Raw genomic sequence first — 18,528 nt, forward strand, 5'->3', positions numbered from 1 at the left:
TGAGCTCTTAGACGCACGTCATATCCGATTTCCATCGCAGTGGAGACGAGACGGTCACCTGTGGATGGAAACGAAGCCTTAGTTGGAAAGTCTAAGGTATGAGATCGGCTGAGAATGCACGTTTAGGTATGTAGGGCACAGCTTTAACATTCGAAGAGATTTCTGTCTTGATGTTCAATGCTTTCCTAATCATACCTCTACTATGGCTAACATTGCTAGTGTGCCTATTGGCTATGGGTTAGGCAATATCACCATTGGCCAACGTCACAACTGTCGCTTGCGGTTGTCGTCATGATTTTCGCTATCGCCTAACCAATGTTCTTATCATAGTTGTTGCTGGTGTCCCTATCATCGCCGATGTCGTTGTCGCAAGTATCACCAAGATAGATACTATACATACATGATAGCAAGTGCATAACGTGATTCCCGATTGGGATGTTGCAACAGAAAATCTGCCGCTAGTAAGTACCTCGAGCAATCGCACATTACACCATAGCCTTTCGATCCACCATTATAGTATTGCAACAAGAGGTTTCGTGATAAGAGGCTTGTGGATTTTAACGGCAGTCCAAGCTGGCTATAAATCCAAAGCCAATGAACATAGACGATACTGACAAGGAAAATGAATAGGAAATAAATATCAAGGGTATCGCGGCCTTCTACAGGACACCAGCGCCATGCAGATCCAAGCCAGCCACCCATCCAGCACCATATACTACATCAAGACCCATAACAGCCATTTCATACCAACGTCCAAAACGCAGTCCCAACCGCTCAGTCGTCTTTCTTATCATCACCATCATCGTCATCGTCATCATCCGTCTTCCCCGGTACAGTTTCCATCTCAACCTCCCCTTGCACATTCCCCTTCCTATCCCTTGTAGTAATCCTGTACTTACCCCCCTCCCAAAGATCTTTGAACGTAAGCTCCTTGGTCCTGCCCAAGCTCTCAATAGCACCAATACGCTCCAACGTCGCTTCCAAGAAGTCCTCAAACCCGGGTTCAGCACAGATTTCGTTGAAGGCGCGTTGCATAGGCACAGAGTCTGCGCGAACGACAGCGTGTGAGTCGATGGAGAAGATAGATAGGTCATGGTGTTGACGAATAAAGTCGGAGCGTGTCATGACGAAGCGGGCGCGGTGGAGGGGGATAGAAGGGAGGATGTGGCCAACTGCTGGGTCATGGTTTACGTCCATTTCGTTAAACTTTTTGTAAAGAGCGTTGGCAAGAACCATTGCTGTGGACTATTTTGGTCAGTCCAACATTAACGAACAAGAGAGCTTGTGTGTACATACCGCATACTTCTGCTGGTCCATGACGTCGTCGTCCATCTCCTCGCCTAGAATCGCGCAGTTGTTCAGGAACCAGATTTTCTCCATTTCGCAGATGGTGTCACATTTCTCGATCATGTTTTCTGACTTCGCTACGCGGTTTAGGAAGGTCAGACGGCCCCCGACCTTGTCGTATACTTCTTCCAGAATAGACTCGTGGACTTTCTCGCCATAATACTTCATTCGGTAGTTCTTTAGAGCTTGCATGGCGCGATCTTTGGTCAAGTCTTTGATCTGGTGTACTTCCATGCGTGTTGCATACTGCTTGAGTCTTTCAAACACCCAGTATTTGTCCGAGTTAATGATGATAGTTGCGAGGTTGGCGGCTGCCCATTGCTCCGCGCGTTGTTGAATGAGCTCGAGAAGGTCCCTACCATCTTCATTATCTCGGATGAGATGTGCGGAATTGATGATAAGGATCAGCGGTCTTCCGACTCTCGCACGGCGTCTCAAAGCCACCTTCTCCAGTTTGTTGAATGCTCGCTCAATATCCAGGATAGCACCAGCGTCGCGAGGTCCACGGATAGAGAACAGCGACCCGATGTTGTCTTCATGGTATTCAAAATCGAGACATCGGCCCAGTCGGACACGGAAGACTTCCAAATCTGCATGTGCCTCCATCATCGAACATCCTTCACCATTAATCTTATCCATGGCGTCGATGAGCATAGACGTCTTTCCTGTGCCCTTTTCGCCTAGGAGCAGATGGTAGCGGCCTTTTGTCTCACCCCAGACGATTTTGTCAATCTTCTCTTGCTCATCACGTGGGATCCAGCGATCATAGTCCTTATCATCACCATCCATGTCTTTGGTGACTTGTAGTCGTGTAGGTTCACCCGTTTTCGGCATCTCTTTCCCAGTTGCTGCAAGCTCTAACACAGGATCCCCCTCCCGAAAAGCGTTCTCCATCTTTTCGAGAACATTCCATTTGTAGTACTTAGTATAGCCGATGCCGACACATCCTAGGATGAAAATACTGGCTCCAGTGGTGGCAGCAGCCTCGAACATTTTCCAAGCCGTGCTCTTCCATGCTGCCTTTTTCGCCTCACGCTTCTCCTCTTCGGCCTCTTCTTCTGCTTCAGCCTGCTCAACGGCATCGTCAATTGGGTTTGGCGTGTCGTTGCCAGGAGTTGGAGGACCGGATTGGCCACTCAAAGCGCGCGCCAACGATGGGTGGAACAACCTTGTTCCTCGCAGTACCGGGCCAGCCTGCTGGGACCGGTATGCGAGCGGCTGTCTTGTCAAGGCGGCATGAGAGCGCGCAATGTGTCGTAGCATTAACATTATTGACGTTGGCGCGTTACGTCGGATGTCGCGTGCTTTTACACGTGTCAAACGCAGGCGCCTGTCAGGGGTTCAACGGAGTAGGAAATGAAGGAGAAATAAACGAGAGACAGAGACGCGTGAAAGAAGAGACAATTGAGATGGACGGGATGAGATTGGAGGACAGAGACGCCAATGGAGGCACCGCGGTCTTGTTACGCCGGTGTTGCGATAATTTGGCGCAGGGGCCAAGTGCGAGTGCCAAGTGCGGGCAGGAGCGCGACAGCATGGTGGAGTTGTACACATCCATATCGATAACTACCTGGCGATGACATGGGCGACGGATTCTAGAGGTGACGAGTGAGCGTGTAGGTCATGGTAATCTCAGAATTACCACTTTCCCACCCCCCGGTAACATGGGGGCCGTCTTTCCGACGACATGTGTGGCCTCGGAAGTGGAGAGCGAGCTTAGCGGACCATCCCGGCGCCCTCAAGAAAAATATTCTGGAGATGTGACCGGCGTAGTCCCCTCTCTCCCATACACTCCACGCATGTCATTGTACATTAATGCGCCTATCTTGTACATTATCTTCTTTCACTAGACCGATTCCCTCTTTCCGTAGTCGTTCTTTCCTGGGGTTGTAGGATTTCTCGATATATCTCACGCCCGCCATCATGGCCGCTAGTACCAATGACGCTTCCAAGTCTGGTGAGCTTCCCGCGCCCGCACACGACACCAGCCTTGATGGAAATTTTCCCGGGGCGCAATAGAAACCCGTACAGCTTTTGGAAACAGAATGGCTAACACGATTGATATCACAGAGGTCGAGAAGACTCCCAGCAAGGACGTAACTACAGATGGACCAACTGAGGGCACAGAGGAAGATGGCGCTGGCCAAATGCCAGACAGTATGTCAATCAACGACGCAAGTATGAGAGTCGACAGACTGATCACGTCTAGACATCTTCCAGGTCACCATCAAGCTCCCACATGAGCCATTCGAGATGCCAATAACGGTGTGTACGTAAAAGAAAACATAGTCAACGAAAACTCATTTCCGCCAGATCTCGACGGCCGAGCAGGTGCAAGACCTCCGTCAGAACATCATCGAGACGCCGCATACCTTCCAGTACTCATGCTTTCACCTAGAGCATGATGGCGAGCGAATCAACGATTACGTCGAACTCTCTGAAGTCAAGGGACTAAAGGCCGACTCGGTGCTCACTCTGGTCGAGGATCCGTACACGGAGAAGGAGGCGCGGTTACACGTTGTCCGCGTGCGGGAGCTCATCGGCGCTGCTGGTGACCGCACCGATGCGCTGCACGGTATCATGGCCGGACTGTCATTGCACGACACTGTGGGACACGAGCAGGCCTCGAAGCCAAAGGCCGATGGCCCGGAGCAGTCTCCATTGGCCGACTACGACTTCAAGGCATCAGGCGCTATCAAGAACCTGCTGCCCCCCACTGAAGAGGCCGCCCCCAAGACGATCAAACCCATCGCCGTATCGCCTTGGACCCCCCCGCCATACCACCTCCGGTCCAAGGGCCACCTGCTGTACCTGGTAGTCACCACCAACGAGAACGAGCAACACCACATCACAGCTCACGTCTCTGGTTTCTACGTCAACAAGTCGTCGAATGCCAGTTTCGATCCGTTCCCACGACAGCCACCAAAGGACAAGCAGGCACACTCGCTTCTCACTCTACTTGAGGAGCTGTCGCCGTCTTTCCGCTCTTCATTCCAGGAATTACTCGAGCACAATGCGAAGAAGGAGTTGCTTACCATCTTCCAGCTCTCCAACGCCATCCCCGCTAACCCCTGGCTGGTACCCGCGCCCACCTCGTCCCTCACCCCACATCAGCCAGATTTGGCGCGGACACAGGAGAGCTACCTGATCTCAGGTGTTGAGAACACCGAGACACTCCGTGACTGGAATGAAGAGTTCCAGTCGACCAGGGAGATGCCAAAGGAGGCTGTCCACGACCGCGTCTTCCGCGAGCGCCTTACTTCGAAGCTTTTCGCCGACTACAACGATGCTGCAACCCGTGGTGCCATGTTGGTAGCACGTGGCGAGATTGCGCCCCTCAACCCTACCGAGGCCAAGGATGCGCAGATCTTCGTGTACAATAACATCTTCTACTCGTTTGGTGCTGACGGCGTTGGCACATTCGGTGCCGAGGGTGGTGACGAGGCTGCACGTGTAGCTGTCGGCAAGGACGTTTTCGGTGTCCGCGCTGTAAACAACCTTGACATCCAGAACCTCTTCACCTCTGGAACCGTTGTCGTAGACTACCAAGGAAAGCGTATTGTCGGTCAGAGCATAGTTCCCGGAATCTTCAAGCAGCGCGACCCCGGTGAGCACCAAATCGACTACGGTGCGGTTGAGGGCAAGGAGATTGTCGCCGACGACAAGTCGTTTGTCCCGCTGTTCGAACAGCTCTCCAAGGCGCTGCGCGTCAAGAAGCATCCCGTCTGGGACAAGGACAATGTCCGTCACGAGCTTGAGGGAAGTGTTGAGACTAAGGGTCTGATTGGTACGGACGGCAGGCGCTACGCTTTGGACCTCTACCGCCTCACACCTCTCGATGTCGCCTGGATAGAGGCGCACTGGACTGAACCCAGCAAGGAGGGTGAATCGAAGCCATCAGACAAGGACTATCCCCACCGTATGACAACGCTCCGTCCTGAGCTTGTAGAATCATACGGCAGGCTCAAGCTTCGCGAGTACGTCAAGAACGAGATGGCCAAGAAGACGACAAAGAAGGACGAAGCTCCTGCAAAGGAGACCAAGGCCGAAGAGAGTTCGTCAGAGGAGGAATCTTCGGAAGAGGAGTCTGAGGAAGAGGAATCATCCTCGGAAGAGGAAGACTCTGATGAGGAAGAGGAGAAGGAGGAGAAGGCCCCCAAGGCCAAGAAGCTCACAAAGGCAGAGAAGAAGGCTGCGGAGAAGGCTGCCAAGGTTGCAAAGAAGGATTCTGAGAAGAAGCCTGATGCTGAAGACCCAGAGCAGGAGCGTGTCGACATCTCTGGTTTCTCGTTTGCGCTTAACCCTGACGTCTTCTCTGGCCAGAACCCGCAATCCGAGGAGGACAAGAAGGAGTGGGAGAAGGACGAGGCCGAGGTCCGTGCTGCTTGCGAGCACCTCACATCAGAGGTCATTCCCCGTATGATCCAGGAACTCAAGGATGGCGAAGTCGGCTTCCCAATGGACGGCCAGTCTTTGAGCAACCTCCTGCACAAGCGGGGTGTGAACATCCGCTACCTCGGAAAGCTCGCCGAACTGGCTGACCAGGAAGACCCGAGACTCCAGGCTCTGAAGCGTCTTATTGTCCAGGAGATGATTGCACGTGGTTTCAAGCACTTTGCCAACTCCAAGCTGCGCAACGTGTCTGCGCCTTTCGCAGCACCGACCGCTGCTCACCTGCTCAACTGCTTGCTCGGCGCTGACGTTAGCGCGAAGCCTGTAGCTGAGTGTGACAACGATCTTAAGAAAATGTACCCCGAGGACGACTTCAGCTTCGAGAAGCTCACACCCGAGACTCTGAAGAAGGAGGTCCTCGCCCAGATTGCTCTGCGATACCGCTACAACCTGGGAGATTCGTGGATCGAGTCAGGCAAGGAGCTTCAGATGCTCCGTGAGGTTTCACTCAAGCTGGGTCTTCAACTGGAGTCCAAGCCATACGCCTTCACCAAGGCGGCGTTTGAGGCAAGCGCTCCGGCTGAGAAGCCCGCTGCGCCGCAAACAAACGGCCACTCCACATCCAGCAAGAAGAAGAAGAACAAGTCTACATCCACTCCGCCAGTGCGCACAGTTAGCCCCACTGTCGCCCTTGCTCCACAAACCTTCCATGCGGACGATATTCTGAACATCGTACCTGTCATCAAGGAAGCTTCACCTAAGAGCTTGCTAGCTGAGGAGGCACTGGAGGCTGGTCGCATGTCGATTGCTCAAGACCAGAAGGAGCTAGGACAAGAACTGCTTCTGGAATCTCTCCAGCTCCACGAGCAGATCTACGGTGTTCTGCACCCTGAGGTAGCCAAGGCCTACCACACCCTGTCTAACTTGCTCTACAGCCTCGACGATAAGGTCTCGGCTCTTGAGCTTGCACACAAGGCTATCATCGTGTCTGAGCGCACTCTTGGTGTTGACCACGCTGACACTGTGCTTGCCTACCTCAATGTTGGTCTGTTCGAGCATGGTTCGGGTAACACGACAGCTGCTCTGATCTACGTGCGTCACGCTCTTGAGCTTTGGAAGATCATCTATGGACCTGACCACCCTGACTCTATCACCACTCTCAACAACGCTGCTGTCATGCTGCAGGCCGCAAAGATGTACCACGAGTCCCGTCTCTGGTTCGAAGCATCGCTCGCCGTCTGTGAAGACGTCTGCGGCAAGAACTCGATCAACACAGCTACCCTGCTATTCCAGACCGCCCAAGCTTTGGCGCTTGACAAGGACATGCGCGGCGGTGTCAACCGTATGCGCGAGTCCTACAACATTTTCAAGGAGGTTCTCGGTGCTGAGGATCGCAACACCAAAGAGGCTGAGAGCTGGCTTGAACAGCTTACTCACAGCGCAGTCTCTCAGGCCAAGCAGCTCAACGATCTCGCCAAGACCCGCATCCGCCGCATGCAGCTTCCCGGCCGTAACCCACTTCGACCGGCTGCTGCGACGCCTTCTGCTAGTGACGCCGCTGCCGCTGCCGGAGGTCAGCGCACTGGAAGTGGAAGGGTTGACCAGCGCAAGATTGAGGATCTTCTCAAGTACATTGAGGGAGACGCGCAGAAGGCGCCGAGCAAGAAGAAGCAGACGAACCCTAGGAAGAGGTAGATTGTGTATCGTTTCTGACTCGTGTTACGAACGAGTCGCTACGCGTAAAGTTATACTGTAGTCTGCGCGAACGATGTGTATCATACTGGAGCTGTTCGCGCAACATGCTTCGGCAGCTCTCACGAACCTGATATGCCTTTCCTCTTTGGGTTTTGGGCATGGCTTGCATCTTTGGAGTTTTCGGGATGGATGGTGACGAGATGGAATGTCTTCAGGCATACCGGTGGCAAAAAAAGTTCTTCCCTGCTATACTATAAGTTAGACTAGGGCGGCTGGGTAAGGACAAAAGTTACGTCGGGTGTATATGGACTGGTAAATAAGGATGATGGGGGGATATGGACGACGAATGACTAGATGTTTGTACTCAATACCAATGCAAGAATATCTCCTCTTCACAGACGGTGTCGTCGTGGTACGAATGTATGTTTTGCAGATGATTGAGGTCTTTAGGCCACCTGCACAACCATGACGTGGCGACCTTAAGGCTACCAACACCTCATGGAGAAGCTCCACTCGAGGCTGCACCGCCTCAGTGTAGATTGAAGATCTCGGCATTTCCATCCGAACCAAGCTCTAAATAACAACGCCTTCGAAGCTTGTAGCTACAGCAACTTTCTCCGCCAGAACAACATAAACTTTGAATCAACTGTCACCAAACGACCCTACCACGAACGACAACAGCAAACGCAAAAATGTCTCAATATTTGGGCGGAGTGCAAGCACTCTCCGGTGGCCTCGCCAACCAGGAACAGCTCCGTCGAAACGCAATAAGAAAATTGGAAGCAGAGGGCAAGATTGAGAAGGGTTCTTGGGAGAGGGAGATGGCATCGATAGATCACGATGGCGTGGCCACCAAGAAGAAAGAGGTGAGCAAAGTCGAAGAGACAGGGAAAGAATATCAGGGTGGTAAGAATGTTGGTGGACGGACTAGCACCACGGTGTATGAGGCGCCACCGACATATGAATCCAAGGAAGAGGGCTCCACTGGAGATGGAGAGGCATCGACAGGTGTGAAAGGTGCTGTGCGCAAGCTGTTTAAGAGATGAGGGGTAGGAGAGGCGGATGGAACGTGAACAATAGATGGAAGACGTACTCAACACTTAATACCAATTGATGTAAGATTGTCTCCTCTTTGTATCTGGTGTTCAGTATGGTATGGTGGACTCGATGTGAAGAGGTGGTTTGTACGTACCTATCCCTCGGTCCATCACCACACCGTAGAAGCTCCACTCGAGCTTTACAAGGTTCCTTCTCGGCACATCGCTATCCGAACCAAGCTCCAAATGCACAACCCCTCCGAAGCTATACAAAGCTCCCCCGCCAAACGCCGTACACAGGATTCTTCCATTGACAACAGCAATACACACAGGAGCTCCATTCAACCCAAACGGCTCACTCACTCGCATACGGCCCCCTTCCCAGCCCAGAGCTGATTACCTTGAAGAGAAAATTGAAACGAGATGGCATCAAACCAAGGACCCCGGCGGATCGGACAATGGCTATATCTCCGACCAGAGTGTATCGACGAGTACAAGAAATGTCATGCGGCTGTGTGGCCAGAAGTACTAGAACAAATCAAAGACAGCAATGTTAGGGATTGTATGTCGCCTGTCTTTTGTTTGCCCACCTCTTATACAGGATTAACATTTCTTAGACTCTATATTCCTCTCTCTCTCGCCTCGACCCACTCTCTTCGCCTCGTTCAAATACGTCGGAAACGCGTTTGACGAGGATATGGCACGCATGGCCGCCAACAAAAAGGTGCAAGAGTGGTGGGCCATGACGGATGGAATGCAAGAATCACCAGTTGAGGGGGCGCAGGGGAGCGCAAAGGGACCGGGATGGTGGGGACAGACCGAAGAGGTGTTTTATGTGGAATAGGAAGAAGGGGGATGGGAAACAAGGACAATGAGAACGAAAAAAAAGTGAAATAATTGGTATCAAAATAAGCTACCGGACATTGCGTCTCCACTCGACACACCCACATGTCTTCTGTCCAAAGGAAACCAAACAACCTCTCGGTTTCTCCTTCCCACGTCCTACATGCTGTGACATTGAAGACAAACGTGCCACGCAATTAATGCTTTCCACACTAACACACGCTATGGCTACCTCGATGCCACACCTTGGCTCTATCTGTCTGTGCAGCCCTTACAACGGCTCGTAGTCGGCACTGGTATCTCCAACCCATCCATACCACAACGCAACCACTGTATTCGCCGCAACCCACACACCCGCATATCCTACCGCACCAACAACGTCGGTACCAATGAGCGTCATACACCGTTGGACAGTACCTGCGAACAAGAATGCGTTCAGAATAAGCGTCTGCTGAATCAGTGTCCTAGTCCTCTTGCTGAAGTTGAAGAAGTTGTGTTCAAGCGTCTTGGGCAGGGTCGCGGTTGCGGGATCGAACTCGTCAGCCGGTGTCTGGGTACCGGAGCGCTGGGCTGCGAATGAAGGGTTGAGCAAGAAGGCCTTGGCGGCAATGCCGACAACGACAGTCTTGATGAGGATGGACACGGGGGTCTCGAGATGTGCGGCTTCCAGGGTGGGGATGTCGAAGTACTGGACGAGGAAAGTGTTCAGGAGACCGCTCTTCAGGCCAGCCCAGAGAATGGTAACGTAGACGCCTGCTGCGAGCATCGAGGAAGAGACTTGGACTTGCACGCTGTTGAGGAGGAAGCGGTTGCGTAGGGGCTCGTTGCTCCTGTGAACGATGGAGCGTGGGCGGAGGAGGTACGTGGGTACGGCGAAGGAGAGGACCTCAATGGAGATGTTGGCCGCGGCGGTCAAGGCCGAGATGTCGTAGAAGGTGGTAAGGAGGTAAGTAAAGGGCGCGTAGGTAAGGACGGTGAGGGCCGAGACATCGTAGACTGGATACTATTAGACGCCGTACTCTGTCCTTATAACAAACATGGTATGGCTTACAGTCGTAGTTGAAGTACCACGTCATCCAAACCGTCAGGAAGCGCATGGCAATGCGCGCGACGGGCGAGTAGAAAGACGTGACATCGTCCTCGTTGGGCACTTTGCTGACGACGCCCAGCTCGGGCTTGAGGAAGTTGGCGGTAAACTCCCAGAGCAGCATGTTGATGCCCATGTTCAGGCTGATGAGGATGGGCACGCGCAGCGCCGTGGGGAGACGCGATCGTACGGGCGCGCGTGCCGTCGCATTGGGGACGACATCTGGCGCTTGGCGCTCGATGACTGCCGTGGGTGCCATTTGTCGCGTCGTGTCGCGTTGCTGTCGCGTTGTCAATGTGGGTGGGAAGAAAAGAAAAGTACGAGTTGATGTGCGCGCAAGGCTGAGATCGATCGCGCCTCGGTGGGGAGAATGAATGGATGGGTGGTGGCAGGAAGCGTGAGTGGGAGCTAGTCGACAACTTTGTTTTGGAATGACGCAGCTTGCGAAAACAGCGAACAGCGCCCGTGCGCACTCGAAAACATGGCCAAGACTTATCTCACTAGATAGATACACACTTTCTAAGGATTCCAGGGCGCGTGAATTAGCTTGGAAGATGTACATTCCTCCGAACTTGGCACAGGGCACGAACAATCTCCAGGGCACGGCATCTTGGTTGTGAAAAGGATCATATCAGTCCATTAAGCAATCATATTTACAGTCGTCCAGCCCATGTGCTACAACATTATCCATGCTCTAGACAAGATACCTAAAGTCTCCCATCTTCTTCTTGCCCTCCTCGACATCAACGCCCTCGACAGCAGCAGTCTGTTCGGCAACATCGTCATGCACAACCCAGGCGTCAATTCCATCGTCCAACCGCTTGTTCAGTCTGACCAGGATAATCTTGAAGATGAAACAACCAGCAATCGTAACACCGAACATGGCCGTAACAACTCCGTAGCTGTTCCTGTAACCATTGTCCGACATGTTCCACACATACGATCCAGCGATATTTCCCAGCTGCGAGAACGCGTTGATCATGGCGATGGCGACGGCACGCTTGGCTGGTGGGCGCGGGAACGATGAAGAGATCCACGAGTAGAAGACGATGAATCCGGCGTAGGATGACGCCTGGAGGAACAAAGCAACGTAGCGGCCAGCAGTGTTCGATGTAGCCATGGAGATGACAAATCCAACGATTCCGAACATAATCGGACCAACGATATGCCAGAAACGTTCTTGCTGGCGATCAGCGTGCCACGCGTTGATGAGAGATACTATGCAAGCGAACGCCCACGGAGGTGCAGACATGAGCAGTGTGGTGATGTATCCGAAGCCGAGGGTCCTCGTGAGTGTTGGGAAGAAGGCGTTGAATGACAGTCCAACGACGTATGCGGTAAACGTCAACATCATGACATAGATCTTGACATCCTTGACAGCCATGTAGAGACCAGCAAAAGCAGATTGCTCGGCGGAATCTTCATCTGCTTCGCCTACATCCTCTGTCATGCGCAGAACAGCAACGGCGCGTTCTTCCTCGGTGAAACCCTTGGAGTTGTGCGGGAGATCCGGCAAGATCCATATCGCGCTGATAGCAATCGCCATCGTCGCCGCACCCTCAATCCAGTACAGCCACCTCCAGGCTCGGTGTCCAAGAACGCCTTCCATGTTTCCTAGTACAGCGGCTCCGACCAAGGAAGAGAAGGCGTTGGAAATCAGGTTTCCGCAGAAGAGAATGGCGTTGCGGAGTGTGAGTTCGCGGCGCGTGTACCATTTTGAGAGAATGAGGAGCGCTCCGGGCAGGAAGGCAGCTTCGACGAAACCGATGAAGAAACGGATGGCTACCATGCCGGCGAAGTTGTTGACATTACCCGAGAGGGTAGAGATCATGCCCCAGACCAACATAACGACGGCGATGTAGAGGGACGGTCTTGGTATTTTGTTGATAATCATGTTCGATGGCACTTGCATCAAAATGTATCCAACGTAGAGAATACTCAGACATGTCGAGTACTGTGTTGGAGTGAGACCAAGATCTTCCTCAAGACCACCGAGACGCGCTGCGGCAATGTTGTTTCGGTCGAGGTCTGGTTGAGAAGAAAGGTTAGCGAAAAGCGTCTTTCGTATCCGACGCGGTCAACTTACAGTTCATGATGTAGATCAAGACGAAAAGCGAACACCGTGCATCCAGCTTCCGCTTCAACTTCTTCTCAACTTCCTGTCTCCTCTCGGGACTCATGTTGGCAGCGAGACCACCAGGCTTGGTGTGGTGCTCCGACACCTGAGGCGCATCTTGAGCGGAGATCTTGTCGTCTGCGGGATATTGCGTCGACGCCATCTTCGCGATCCTCTTCTCTTGTTCTGCAATGGACGAGATGCGAGAAACCTCGATAGACGTTCCATACCACTCTGGGGTCCCCTCTTAATATACCAAAAAGTCGGAGATACCGACTCCCACTACCCACTTCCCATTACGGGGCCCTCCAGATTATTTACCACCCTACCCCACTATCTTGGCCTGCATCGAACCAAACACCGTTACATGGTGTGCGCGCATACCCCAACGAGAACGTGCATATACGCGCCCCAGTCATTCTATCAAATTTTTCTAGTAAAACCAGAGTGTTGGTATGGGGTGTGTCAAGCGCACGATTCAGGTCATGTGTGGGAAGAAAGCGGCGATTGTTGGCGTTTGGCGTCTGGCGTCTGGCGTCCTTGCCAGCATATGTGCTCTTCCCCGCATTAGTCGTAGTGCGCCATTGGACGACTAAATCTTCTTCCTGATAGTTCATATCCGTTGACTCGTTTCCCAGCTGGCCCAGCATCTTGGCCCGGGGTTTTGGCGACACTTGACATGTCCAAGATGTTGCCCAAGAAAACACTTGACATGTGTTGCGCGGGATGGGCTTGTTTCCGTGGGCTTGGTTCCTGTTAACGCCTGGGGATGGCTGCCCGGTAATCGAGGCCGGCTTCTGCACCTTGGCATCAGACACCGAGCCGACCGTCGCGAGCCAGTATCCATATCCGATGACCGCGCTTGCGCGTTAATGCATCCCGAAGCGAACTACCAGTGCCGCCCCCCAACAAACGGGACGGCGACGGGTTCTGAACAGCGGATTTTGAGCCGCAAGTCTGACATCGCTGTCGCATGCAGATATCGAGTACAGTCCTCGGGGAAACAGCCATCTACGTCGCACCAAAGTCGCTGGAGCGTAAACAAAGAAGGCTCATTCGCTACCCGAGTATCGTGCCCCGGACCATCCCTCCTCCATTCCCCATAGCGGAGACGTCAATCCTCCAATGTGCGCTTTTTCTCCGCTCACATGAGCCGCACGTTCACCGCCCTGGTCTAGCCGGTACCCGTCCACAAAGCTGGAGTGGCTGCATCTGGAGATACCACCGATGTACGTGAATCGTCGGCGGACAGCCAAGGCGATTGCCTCCGCGGTACAACTTCGGATCGGAGCTTCATGTGGGTCGGTTTTGGGGGTCGTTGCAAGCAAGGTGGAAGATGGTGGCGTGATGGATTGATTACTGATATCTTTTGGTTTCTGTGGTTTTGGAGCCGGGGACAAGCTTCTTTCCATGAAATTAGTGTAATTGGAGTTTGGACTTGTCGCGTGAGGGCGTGCTAGCTGAGAAAGAGCAAGGAGCATGGAGATCTGGATGCTGGTTTCGGAGATAACAACACATAGAAACTCTTGACTTCATTCTACGTCTAGCTGATTATCGTTAGAGACCTTGGGACGAAGCCCATGATGGAGTAGGATGTTACGCGCGTAAGGACTTGTCGCATGGAGGCGCGCCGACTAAGGCAGAGACAAAGCATGAAGATGCGGACAGTTCCTTTTGGGTATAGCAACATATCAATAATTCGGGCAGTAAACTGGAACTTTAAAAGTGCTTTCCGGTCTTCTATCGTCAAGAACAAAGCTTTTTGGGATACGAGTGGCGTTTGGTATGCAGACTTCTCGCATGAGTGTGCGCTAACTGGAGGAGAGAAAGAGCATGGCGACTTCGGCTCTTAGAGTCAATGACGGCAGCTCATGATGAGATTTCGAGCTTGCTTTGCTTGCTCGGACATGAGCGTGCCGTTAATATACGGGAGATTTTAACCTCTGAATTCGATGGACGCATGCCATAAAATAACCGCCCAGGTCTTTCGAAAGGACACGACAGGAAAAGGCGAAGAATATAGCAAGGCCGATTTGTACTTTCGGACATGTGAGGCCATAACGTTGTGTGATATCGTTCTTTGTGTTGTCCACCCCAACATATATAACTTCGTGGCAGATGTTTGGATCGCTGGGAAACGAAAGGCGCACACCATGGATTATCCATGTTTTCTTTTAGACGGACGCGAACGAAGAATGGGAAGAAATGAAGCTCCCAAAGAGTAGATATGATTTTATATATTCTCCTTGACTGAGAGCGGACAGTTTAATTCCATGTTTATACGCTCGAACGTGATTGACGAGGTGGCAGCGAGTTTGCATAGCATAGTGGCGTAATGATCAATCGGACCTCTCGAGAGGCTCATGAAGTGGTACTCTCTATGTTTTGAAGCATAAGATTCATCAGGGTCGCTTTTCGGGAACAGGGGGCAGACTCAGAACATGAATTTTGCCAGGCGACGTTTCGAAGAACATATTGAAGGATGTTTGTGACAAGAGCATCGCTTGGTGGAGAGCGGACGGCCTTTTATAGCAATCTGCGACTACTGACCGCGACCACACTATTCACTCTCTGAATCGAATATCCAGAGATGTAGGCCCGGAATATGAGAACCAAAAAGCCGAAGATCTTGGCAGCATGATCTTACTCATCACATCTTTCCAGGCCTCAGTCCAGCCACATCCATGGTATGCAAAACTAAAGTTTTTGGTAACTCATAATACAAACATATCTTAGAAGAACGTCGTAATGAAGACAGATAAACCAGCGACATATTCATATCTCCCAGTGTTTTAGACCTTCACGATTCCGACCAAAGACATCATGTGATCGCACTGTCGTTTTCGTGTTTTCTCAAATTTAGAGGGCGTCAGGAATTGACAACGATAAGATGGAAAAAGCCTGAGAGTCTAGGAGTGCCAAAGCCAGACATCTCATTTTGGATCAGATCTCGAGCGTGCCGCAAACATTGCGGAGTGGTGATTGGTTTTGGTATCTTCTCAAGTGGAAAGAAGTGTAGAAAGAAGAGAGTCGGTGAACGGAAGACTGACACGGCGTGTGGCAGCAAACAACTGAATTTCTTTTCTTCGAACTCAGCCCCGCCACAAACATGGGCAAATAATGACCAGATTTTGGTACTTCGCCAGCTGACATGGGGATCAGAGGATGAGGCTGGGTGAACCGGAGAGGTTGATTTTCCATTTGGATAATAAATTTTTAGGGTACGTCGAGAGCCGTCCAGGATATCTCGATCCGAGCGGCTGTTCGGATAAGAGCAGACCAGGAAAGGCTTTTCATAGTGATGGCAAGTGAGTTTTCTTAGTAAGTGTCTTCGAATATGTCTGAATAGGGTTGTTGGAGGCTGTTGGTCGTCTTCTCTCATGTGCTACAATCAGAAAACCTTTTGTAAAGAAAGTCGGCAGCAGGAAGCAAACGTCTACAAATGGCGCAGGGTCTTGATTCCGAAAGGTCAGGGTTGAGCAATTCCATGAGGGCTGATGTGAGTTGGTCGGGATAGGGAACAGAATATGTCTGGATGCTGCCAGTGATCGTTTTAGAGAAAAAGAAAGGGGTAGTGGTCATAAAGGTAAGTCCATTTTGTTTTGAGAAGCACCCAAAGAGTGGGTGTAAAGGAGGAAGGAAGCATGTGGAGACAATGTAAGGCTTTTATACATGTCTTACATGTCCCCTCAGTACGTGGCTTTCAGCCGTTCCTTAATTGTACGTTTGCCGGCGACATCCTCTTCCGCGGAAACATGCCGTCTCGTAGCAGTATCTTTGAGACACGCAAAGCTAGCCATCCATCATCTCGAAGAGATACAAGCCATGAGTCGGATTGCGGAAGATTGCTAAGAGAAACATAATGATGGATGCTTGACTTTTCGGTAGCCACCAGAAAGAAGAACAGGAGACATAGAAATCTGTGTGGAATATTTTGCAGAGAAGCTCGGAAACAGCCATGTGGAAGTGGGCACTAAATTTCAATATCTCAAGCGATTGGTAAGAGGTGCGAAACCGAAAACACGCACACCAGCTAGAACTGTTTCGAGGAGGGTGCTCCGTAAACAAGCCATAGGAATTTTGAGATGCGACTTTTGGTATTTCATGTGGTCGGAAAGAAAAACAGGAGACATAAGACGGACAGTAAATGATTTGGAAAGAAGGCTCGAGGAAGAAACATCATTATTGTCTGACGACCTTTTTTGATATCTTGAGTGGTTGGCAAGAGAAGAGCAGAAAACATTCTATAGCCTTGCGCCACTTTTAAAAAGAAGCTTGGAGGGACGAGTCATTCATATAATCTTTGTCCTTTTTGATGTTTGGAGAACAGGAGTAGTTGTAGGGGAAAGAAAAAGTAGGGGAGCTTCGCGAGAATTTATATACACTGCCGCCGAACATGACATGGCGAAATCCGCCGTGTAAGTCACGAGTGATACGCATTAAGTCTTCGTTTCGTATTGTACATGGCGACCTATCTACAGCCATTTTAGTGAACCATAGTCTCCAGTGTGCCCACAGGCCTCTCCACAATATCGATACATCCATCCACGATGCTCTGCCTTGCTGGCTCACTGCTAACATTCTGGCCACCCAGATACAATAGCCAGACCAGCCTGCCAACCCTCTCATCTCTGACCTCGCCCAACCAACTGCTCTTGCCCATGACCTCCTGCTTGCTATTCGCTGCCTTCACAATAGGTTGGTACAGCGCACCTAGATGTCCGTTCTTATTCCGTGTCAAGATAATGACACTACCCTTGGGCGCTTTGCCCTTGCCCTGGAAGAGGTTCCTGAACTCCTTCATCGCCAGGCCAAAAGACTCATCCTGGAACTCGCCCTCCTCAACCGGCTTAGGCAAGGAAATGGATTTGTTCTCGGCAGCCTGCTGTCTGATCAACTCAGCCTGTTTCCTCCTCACCTCATCCGTGCGCGACGCAATTCCGCGCATCCAGCCATCTTGCAGATGCTTGAAGTCTGTGCCGCGGCAGGGTACAACACGGAATGCCATGTCAACACCATCCATGCCGTTCTTGGCCAAGATGGACTCCCAGATCTTGTTGCTCTTTTCGGGGTCGAGCAGGGACTCGCGGAGGTCCTTCTTCTCATTAGGGATCAGAGCAGAGGCGGTGGGGTTTACAGTGTTGATGAGGTGGTTTTGGAGGGTAGAGAGGTCGGCGGTTTTGACGTAGAGGCCCACAACGTAGACTTGGACGCGGAGGAAGGAGACTTTCCGGATGCCGAGACCGAGGAGTGTATATTCGGCGTCAGTGGTGATGGCTTCAGGACCCGAGGTGTCTGTAGGGAGACGGATGGTGCGTGGGAAGTAGGGGACGTAGGATGTGCCTGTTTCAACGAGCTCGATGGCGTCGGGATCTGAGGCTTGCGGGTTGTCGGTGCCGCCTGGTGTTGCGATGACTTTGTCGCCTGCCGCGATGACCACCTTCTTTCCTTGGAACTCTTCTGCCGCCTTGCGCGGTGAGTCGTTCTGGATGGGTGGGCCCATGATTCTGTCTACGATGCCCCGGCGTGGCTCCTCACCTTTCTCTTCTAGTGGCGGTACATCCCACAACCTGACGAGGAAGATGGGTGCAATCATGGACAGTGCAGCACCCAGAGCGAGCCAGTTCCGCTTTTTTATCAATTGAGCACGACGTATCGCCTCTGCGCGATGTACCGAGACGAAGTCCTCATCTGGGCGAGGAACCTTGGGGCGGGCGCCTTGCTTGAGTATGGCTTCAAGATCTGCCCTGCTGGAGCGCGTGTTTTGGCGGAATTGGGGGTTGGAGCGGAGGGGCGCAGGCGTGTTGAGGCAGCGGAATACTGGCCGCCGAGCGGCGTGTCTTATCGAGTTCATGGTGGCTGCATTGACTGGGTGATGTGGTGAGAGAGAGAGTGGAGCAGCTTGGACCAGGGCTCGATGATGTCGTCGCCGGTCTGAAGCGAGCACTTTAGCGCGGCTTTCACTGCGGCGCGTCGCGTCGGCCCCCCAGAGTAAATCTACAGCCCACCTT

The 18,528-nt window shown here is 52.1% G+C and overlaps 7 protein-coding genes across 7 annotated transcripts; 3 read left to right on the forward strand and 4 right to left on the reverse strand.

Annotated features, from left to right (window-relative positions):
• Window positions 1-774: 774 nt before the first annotated feature.
• Window positions 775-2,616, reverse strand: AA0111_g4654 (hypothetical protein; the record flags this gene model as incomplete). Its single annotated transcript, XM_028650680.1, has 2 exons — window positions 775-1,245; window positions 1,297-2,616. 2 exons carry the CDS (start codon window positions 2,614-2,616, stop codon window positions 775-777), a joined length of 1,791 nt encoding a protein of 596 aa, XP_028507969.1.
• Window positions 2,617-3,392: 776 nt separating this feature from the next.
• AA0111_g4655 (Clustered mitochondria) lies at window positions 3,393-7,434 on the forward strand (the record flags this gene model as incomplete). Its single annotated transcript, XM_028650681.1, has 3 exons — window positions 3,393-3,504; window positions 3,557-3,612; window positions 3,661-7,434. The coding sequence occupies 3 exons, from the start codon at window positions 3,393-3,395 to the stop codon at window positions 7,432-7,434; spliced, it is 3,942 nt and encodes a 1,313-aa protein (XP_028508021.1).
• Window positions 7,435-8,126: 692 nt separating this feature from the next.
• AA0111_g4656 (hypothetical protein) lies at window positions 8,127-8,480 on the forward strand (the record flags this gene model as incomplete). Its single annotated transcript, XM_028650682.1, has 1 exon — window positions 8,127-8,480. One exon carries the CDS (start codon window positions 8,127-8,129, stop codon window positions 8,478-8,480), a length of 354 nt encoding a protein of 117 aa, XP_028508020.1.
• Window positions 8,481-8,894: 414 nt separating this feature from the next.
• Window positions 8,895-9,315, forward strand: AA0111_g4657 (hypothetical protein; the record flags this gene model as incomplete). The annotated part of the gene is made up of 2 exons (XM_028650683.1): window positions 8,895-9,033; window positions 9,089-9,315. 2 exons carry the CDS (start codon window positions 8,895-8,897, stop codon window positions 9,313-9,315), a joined length of 366 nt encoding a protein of 121 aa, XP_028507968.1.
• A 270-nt stretch (window positions 9,316-9,585) lies between these two features.
• Window positions 9,586-10,660, reverse strand: AA0111_g4658 (hypothetical protein; the record flags this gene model as incomplete). Its single annotated transcript, XM_028650684.1, has 2 exons — window positions 9,586-10,310; window positions 10,366-10,660. 2 exons carry the CDS (start codon window positions 10,658-10,660, stop codon window positions 9,586-9,588), a joined length of 1,020 nt encoding a protein of 339 aa, XP_028508019.1.
• Window positions 10,661-11,095: 435 nt separating this feature from the next.
• Window positions 11,096-12,680, reverse strand: AA0111_g4659 (hypothetical protein; the record flags this gene model as incomplete). The annotated part of the gene is made up of 2 exons (XM_028650685.1): window positions 11,096-12,429; window positions 12,488-12,680. The coding sequence occupies 2 exons, from the start codon at window positions 12,678-12,680 to the stop codon at window positions 11,096-11,098; spliced, it is 1,527 nt and encodes a 508-aa protein (XP_028508018.1).
• Window positions 12,681-17,003: 4,323 nt separating this feature from the next.
• Window positions 17,004-18,371, reverse strand: AA0111_g4660 (hypothetical protein; the record flags this gene model as incomplete). The annotated part of the gene is made up of 1 exon (XM_028650687.1): window positions 17,004-18,371. One exon carries the CDS (start codon window positions 18,369-18,371, stop codon window positions 17,004-17,006), a length of 1,368 nt encoding a protein of 455 aa, XP_028507782.1.
• Window positions 18,372-18,528: the final 157 nt, after the last annotated feature.

This window comes from Alternaria arborescens, assembly GCF_004154835.1.
Source record: "Alternaria arborescens strain FERA 675 chromosome Unknown contig_8, whole genome shotgun sequence".
NCBI lineage: Eukaryota > Fungi > Ascomycota > Dothideomycetes > Pleosporales > Pleosporaceae > Alternaria > Alternaria arborescens.